At 35.0% G+C, this 8031-nt stretch overlaps 1 protein-coding gene across 1 annotated transcript; it reads right to left on the bottom strand.

Moving 5' to 3' along the window:
* Positions 1–514: 514 nt before the first annotated feature.
* Positions 515–5431, bottom strand: LOC140180287 (uncharacterized). Its single transcript, XM_072220745.1, has 7 exons — positions 4771–5431; positions 4340–4525; positions 3858–4150; positions 3339–3581; positions 2930–3235; positions 2135–2715; positions 515–2060 (listed from the first exon to the last, which is right to left on the bottom strand). Exons 1-7 carry the CDS (start codon positions 5429–5431, stop codon positions 515–517), a joined length of 3816 nt encoding a protein of 1271 aa, XP_072076846.1.
* Between the last annotated feature and the right edge of the window lie 2600 nt (positions 5432–8031).

Genomic DNA, 8031 nt, shown 5'->3' with positions numbered 1-8031 from the left:
TTGCCTTAAATTATTTATTGTTTAATGGAGAACTTTTTACATTAGAATTCTCTAATAATTTGTTGGTAGATTTAGATATTACTATATTATTTATGGTCACATTCAGTATATATGTCTGATTTATTGAAGAAAGTAAATTACTAAAACTGGTTAATAACTATTTTAGAGTTAATACAATTAACACTAAATTAAGAAAAAACAAACAATACATAACTCTTTACTTTTTTTATTAGTGAAATTATTATAATTTAAATTAATTTAAAAAACCTTAAAATTATAATTTCAATTTTATTACGTGTATCGGGTTATTACACTTGTTAGTTGTTACTAAAAACTAAAAAGAGCATGAACTAAAACAATATGTGATTTTCTTTCCTTTTCAATTTATAAAGCCATAATCATTCCTAAATTATCATCATCTAATTATATGCCTATATCATGAAAGGTGTTTTTTTTTTTTTTGGTGAACAACCAAGAGAAAAAACAAAAGAGCAGAAAAGAAAAAGAAAAGAAATCAGGTTCTTAACAGTAAGAGAGGACAAACCACTTTTGGTGGCTGGTGCCAAAGGTGAACCTCATCAGTTCCGCTACCTCCAGATCCCATCTTTGCCAACCGATCTGCCACGACATTAGCTTCTCTCGAGATAAGCTCAAAACGAATATCCCAATCCCTTCTTAACTTCAAGTCAAAGATCAGTTGTATCACTTCTTTTTCAAGATGCCAGAGTGGAACTTGCCAACCAGTCACTAGCTTAAAAGCTGCTGCGCAATCTGTCTCACAGACAACAAGCTTAAGACCCGCCTCCCAAGCCCAAGCCAAACCTTTCCATATACTCCACAACTCCATCTTGATGACACTAGATCCAAAGGAATTTCCTGAACATCCCATTACCCATTGACTGGAGCTATCGCGAATTACCCACCCAAAACCAGCACAATCATCCCCCAAGTTCACACTCCCATCACAATTTAACTTCCAAGCACCAGGTTCTGGCAGAGACCAAGACAGAGGTTTTAATCCCTGGATGCAACACACTTTATTCCGAGTTGTATATTCAAAATCCACCATGCACCTGCGAGCCTTGTATGCAATTGACCCAGCAGATCCAAAAACTCCCTGAAAATTACCCATATTTCTGTCTTGCCAAATTGACCATATTATAGCTGCAAATTTGGAACAACCTTCATTGAGGAGGCCATGCTTGAACCAATCATGCACCTCGTGAGAGCCAAAGAAACACACATCAGAAAAACCTAGAGAAATCCAAACTGATCGCACCACTTCACAATCCCGAAAACAATGAAGAATTGTCTCCAAAAGTTGATTGCAACGTGTACATAAGGATGAGGAGGAGAGATGCCGCCGAAAACGCAGATATTGAGTTGGTACAGCATCATGAAGGCAAAGCCACACTAGGAGCCTCAACTTTTCAGGGACCCGCGCCTTCCAAAGCCAAAGCCAATTGATATTCCTATCCCATTTCAACTTATTCTGAATTAACCATAAATATCCTTGTTTAGCAGAGTAAAGAGTGTGCTCCCAACTCCAACCCAAATCACGACCAGAAGCCGAAATATGTACTAAACTAAGAATGTCTTCCCTTAAGTCCCTAGGAATAAAAGAGTAAATCCTCTCCAAATGCCAAACTCCATCACGGTAAACATCTTCAATGGTCAAAGCAGCCTCACAGATATCAAGAAATTCAACCCTCGCTCCTACTGGCCTAGAGTGCAACCAAGAGTCAAACCAGAAATTCTTAGAAAGAGCTCCCACTTCCCAAACAAATCCTTCCTTTAATACGGAAGCTGAGTGCATAATAGACTTCCATATATACGATGAAGAACCCATTGCTTTAACTGCAAATAGGTTTCTATTCTGGAGGTATTTCTGAAGCATAATCTTGACCCACAGTTTCTCTTGATTCATCAAAATTTGCCAAACTAGCTTTCCTAATAAAGAAAAATTGACCAACCGCGACTCCCACAAAACAAGACCTCCAAACTTTTTCGGAGTCGTCAAAACTCTCCAAGATGCTAAATGAAGACCACGGTGATTATGACTACCACACCAAATGAAACTTCTAGTAAACTTATCAATGTTAGAGCAACACCTGATGGAAAAAGGCTTACTTACATCCTATAAATAGGTATAGAAGATAAAATTGATTTAGCAAGGCAAATCCGACTAGCTTTATTAAGGAAGCGACCTTTCCAAGATGCTAGCCTATTAGTAAGCTTATCAACCACATCATTAAAATCAGTTTTAGTAACTCTGCCATGCTTGAGGGGGACACCAAGGTATTTTCCCAGAGAATTAGCAAATCGGATAGAAAAAATACCAATGAAGAGATTCTTGCGTTGTCTAGAAACATTCATAGAACAGATAGCACGAGATTTGTCAAAATTCACCTTCATACCAGATGCTCTGCAAAAGGTGGCCATAGTGTCCAAAACTTGAAGCACTTGAGATTTCTTCGCTTTGCAAAAAAGGATAAGGTCGTCTGCAAAAAGGAGATAGGAGATTACAGGACCTCCCCTAGACACAGTCACTGGTTTCCATCTACCAACCTCCACTTGCCTAGCAATGAGGCAACTCAACCTCTCCATACAAATAACAAATAAATAAGGAGACATCGGGTCTCCTTGCCTCAAACCCCTCTTTGGCTGAAAACCATCCAACCGGTTACCATTCCACATTAGAGAAAGGGAGGAAGACTTTACACATTTCATAATAAGAGAAACAATAGTACCTGAAAAGTCAAACATTAGGAGAGATTGCTCCAAAAACTCCTAGCTCACCCTGTCATAAGCCTTTTCTAGGTCAATTTTAAAAGCAAGAACACCTTTCTTTGATTTGGTTTTCTTCATAAAATAGAGAACTTCCTGGGCTACAATGATATTGTCTGGAGTACCCCTTTCAGGAATAAACCCTCCCTATATCTTGTAGAAAAGGCCGTAACCTTTCCACAACCACCTTAGTTATAATCTTGTAGATGACATTACAGAGGCTGATAGGACGAAACTCTTTCATGCGAGACGGGTTATCAACTTTAGGAATCAGCACCACCAAAGTGTCAAACAGAGCACTATCCAGATCAAACCTAGCGAAAACCTTCTTAACAAGTTCCCATACCTCTGTACCAACCACTTTCCAATATTCCTTGAAGAAAAAAGCCTGAAAACCATCGGCACCTAGGGCCTTAAAAGAGTTCATGCCCATAACCACCTTCCTAACCTATTCTTTAGAAATATTTCTTATGAGACTTTCAATAGCTTCACGAGATAAAGAAGGTAATTCCTGATCCTCATCACATCAAGTTCTACCTGTTCTACATTACAAAAAAGATCTCTATAAAATCCAATTGCACATTATTCGAGTTCTTGCGGATCAATACTCCATCTTCCATCCTCCAAAACAACCCCTGAACCTTGTTACGCTTCCTCCGCATAATGGTTTGCATATGAAAGAACTTAGTATTCCTATCTCCAAATTTGACCCAGTGCTCTTGGGATTTTTGACACCAAAACAACTCCTCTTGCATAAGCAGATTACTATATTTAGCCTGTAACTCCCTTTCTTCCTGCATAAGGGATAAAGCATCAACTCTCTCCATTCTCTATTGGATACTGGTCACACGCCTCTCCAATTCCCTCTTTCTTTTAAAAATATTCCCAAAGACATCTCGGTTAAAGGCCAAAGCATCATCTCTGACCTAAGAAAGGCAACGAATAGGATTGGGTCTACCCTTGTCCCAAGCACCCCTGACCACCGACGAAAAACTTGGGTGATAAGACCAAGCTACTTGAAAACGAAAAGGTTTTACCCCGACTCTTCTATCATTACCTTGACATCGCACCATAATGGGACAGTGGTCAGAGTGCATCCTCGCCAAATTCTCCACATAGCTTTCCGGAAAACGAAAACACCAAGCATCAGTAGCCACAGCCCTATCCAACCTCTTCGAGATGAACCGATTACCCTGCATATGTCTGAACCAAGTGTACAAGGATCCATGAGCTCCCAAATCAATTAAACCACACTCATCTAGGAGAGCTCCAAACCGCTCTACCCTTCGAGAGACAAAGTTCCCACCTTTAACCTCATATGAAAGAAGGATCTCATTAAAATCCCCAATAGCTAATAAAGGACCTGAATAATTTCTGAAAAAATTTGTCAAAACCCTTCAAGCTTCTTCCCTTATGCTAGGAACGAGACTTGCATAAATTGCTGCACAGACCCAAGAGAAACCGCCATTCAAAAACTCAACACACACCACTTGCGAACTCGCTGCCACGACATTGCAAGATACTCCGGGCCATGCAGAGAGCACCCAAATACCTCCACTATGTCCCTGAGCTTCTTCAATATGAATAGGAGTATAACCTAATCTGTTCCAAAAGACAGCCACCTTTTGGAAAGCACAATGAGTCTCTAAAATGATAAAAACGTACGGATGAAAATTCTTTGCCAATTGTTTCAGATACACCCGAGCCAACTTATTTCTATCTCCTCTCACATTCCAAGCTATAATGTTTGCACAATCTATATTAATATTACTTGGAGTGAGACCCACACCTCAGATTATTTGAGGGTAGTGAGTGGGGTCACCACTGTAACCACATTGTACCCATTCTCAACCGGGGAATTCTGAAGAGAATTAGGCCTTAATCTCTTTAAATTGCTTCTGAATGGCGTTTTAGAAGTCCCCGCGCCTTGCGAATAAGCCCCTGCCCATTCTGAACCAGGTCCTTACTTGCCACCCGTCACACCTTGAGCAGAGGTAAAACTTGACGAAACTAATTTAAAGTTCCTCGCTTCTTTTAGCACTTGATTGCCCTTACTTATGTGTAAAGATGATTCAACCCCATTATTGCCTTTCATAGCAGGTTCTCCTTTAGCAACAAAATTAGAAGATTTATCCACATAAACTTTTTTGGACTTATCCTGGTCATGCCTACCCAAAAAGACCTTCTTGCCCTTTGCCTTTCTTTCCACCTTGGTCCACGTTGTATCCCCTGCATGTGTCCCTTCCATTACAAGCACTTCCTTATCCTTATTCTTCTCTATCCCAATTGTAGCACTACCGAAAACAAAAGGCTTCTCAATATTAGAAGAAAATGGCACCTGATCCATCTTCTCATGATCTTGTTCCTTGTCTTCATTCACCCCTGTTTTATCAATGTTCACCGAAATTGAACTAATCAATTTACAGTCCACACCAACATGCCCATAACAACCACACATATTGCAGACCAACTCAAGGCTTTCATATTCAACATCCAAAACCCTCCTATCCACCTCAACACTACGAGTAATAGGAACGCCTAAATCAATCTCCACACAAGTCCTCGCATACTTCCCTCTTGCTGCCATCTTAGTTGCTACATCGACTTTCACTGGCTTTTTCACCGCAGCAGCAATCCTCAACATAGCTTTCTCATGGTAGTAACGAATTCCTAAGCCATAAAAGCGTACCCATACCATGGTGGATCCAAAAATCTCCTCCTCTTTACAGCAAGATAGAACCCAGATATCATCCAAGGACCACCAAGTAATACCCTCTCCCGATCTTCGAAAGCATCAAATTTCACTAGAAAATAACCATTTCCTACGTCCAGAACTTGAAACCCACCCTTCAATCTCCACACCATACCCAGCTTATGCACCATCGTCGTGTAACTCATATGCTTGCCCAAGACTTTGACGACGATCGCTTCCTTATATGGTACAGATAATGCCGCCAGCCCTTCTTCTGAGAAGATGACCCGAGGAGGATGCGAATCCTCGTGGTTCTCTTTGATCACCTTGGCTAGCCTCTCTCCATCTAAAGCCTCATTCCAAAGCATAGGAGATGGAGACTTCTGTCCAGTCACCATGTCGCGGAAGGAAACCTTTTGAAAGCCATGTTTTTCCTTAGAAACTCTAGTACCCTCCTCCTTCTCACCAAATACAAATCCCCCGACGCTCTCCCTCCTAGTTTTACCGACGGCATTACCAGTTACCTCACTGTGTGTCACCCTCTTTGTGAACCCTCGCTCACTCTGTCACTCATACTTAAACCCTAGCAGAAAGAGTACAGAAAGAATTTTTGTTTTCAAAATATGAAAGGTGTTTATAATAAAGTGGTTACTTTTTATTAATATATTTTTATATAAAAATAATATTGTAAACAATTAAATAGATTAATATAGTTAAATAGATTAATATGTTTGACTAAATTATCTAATCGTTTGTAATATTATTATCTCTAGGTGAAGATAACTTTTAGAAATAGCTATTTTATAATAATATACTTGAAAAAATGACTTCAAATAGAAACTTTTAGTTATCATGTGTGTTTTTTCTCTCTTTTACTATTCATGTTGATGGGTATGTCTAAAACGAATATAACAACAACTTTATGTGTATTAGATGTGCTACATTTATAAAAATTATTATATTTATTAAATAAAAATTAAATGCTAACATAAAAAAAATATTGATGGACCTAATAAATACGAAATATCCTTGTATATAAATAAATATCTTTTAATATATAATACTTTAAACGATAACCTAATGTTTTATTTTTAAATAAATAAATATAAAACATATAAATACAAAAAAATATGAATATTTTTTATTCATTAAGATTAATTATTATGCAATAAAATTTTTTTAATATTAAAAAATTATATTAAAATAATATTTTAAATTCTAATATAAAAATATAAAATAATTAAATTTTATTTTATATTACTTGACAAATAATTAGATTATTATCTTCAAAATTTGTTAATTAACTATTTCTGTTAAAAATATTATCATATAATATAATTTTTTTTTTAAATAATTTGTGAAATTTAATTTTCCGACTTTATTTAATATGTATAACGTAGATTTCATGTAGTAAATTTATTTTTATAAATTTATCTTATTTGTTGACTTTTTCTATATATTAGTTATCGTCATGAAAAAATAACCTTTATGCATGAATAATGCTATGGTTGGTGGCTAATGCAACTATAGAAACTTATATTTATATTGAAAAAATTTTTGGGATTCAACATTGTTTCGATCAATAAATTAATTAATAATAATTAAGCACTAAAAAATACTTAAAATTAAAAATATCCAAAATTTAAGTAAAAAAATTTGAAAATAAAATAAAATCAATTTAAGGTATAGAATTTAAGATTTAAAATTTAGAATAAAAAATTTAGGGTTAAAATTTTGAGTTTATAATTTAAAATTTAGGATTTAAGATTGTCGAAGCAATGGATGGTCGGTGTGGACAGCCAATACTAATTGATGATTGGTTGAAATTGTAGTGTTGGAAGAAAGGAAAAGGAGTGAAAAAGGATAAACGAGTAATTTTTAAAAAAATTGTGAATATTTTAAATTTCATAAATATTTTAATAAAAAGTTAGATTATATAATAAATTTTTAATAAAAATAGCTAGTTAATAAGTTTTGAATATAATGATATAATTATTTGTCGAGTAATATAAAATAAAATTTAATTATTTTATATTTTTATGTTACAGTTTAAAATATTATTTTAATATAATTTTTTAATATTATAAAAATTTTATTGCATAAAAATTAATCTTAATGAATAAAAAATACTCATATTTTTTTATATTTATGTGTTTTATATTTATTTATTTTAAAAATAAAAGATTATGTTGTTATTTAAAATATTGTATATTAAAAAATATCTATGTATGTATTAGAATATTTTGCATTTATTAGGGTCCATCAATGCTCTTTTCTTATATTAGCCTTTGATTTTCATTTAATGAAATCTAATGGTTTATATAAATGTGACACATCTAATGCGCAATGAGTTGTTATGGTCGTTTTAGACATACCCATGTTAATTGGTACCGGATTCGATGGTCCTAGAACGTTTGGACCATTAAATGGTCCCATAACAAAACATGTTTTTTAAGTTTTTTAATAACTGCTAAATAGTCTTTATTTAATTTTCATTACAAATTAATCTTTTATATATTATTTAATTATAAAATTAATTTTTTATTTTATAA

The sequence above is a fragment of the Arachis hypogaea genome, chromosome 16, assembly GCF_003086295.3.
Source record: "Arachis hypogaea cultivar Tifrunner chromosome 16, arahy.Tifrunner.gnm2.J5K5, whole genome shotgun sequence".
Lineage (NCBI taxonomy): Eukaryota > Viridiplantae > Streptophyta > Magnoliopsida > Fabales > Fabaceae > Arachis > Arachis hypogaea.
The sequence above is the reverse complement of the archived record's forward strand: the minus strand, read 5'-3'. Positions and strand labels throughout refer to the sequence as shown.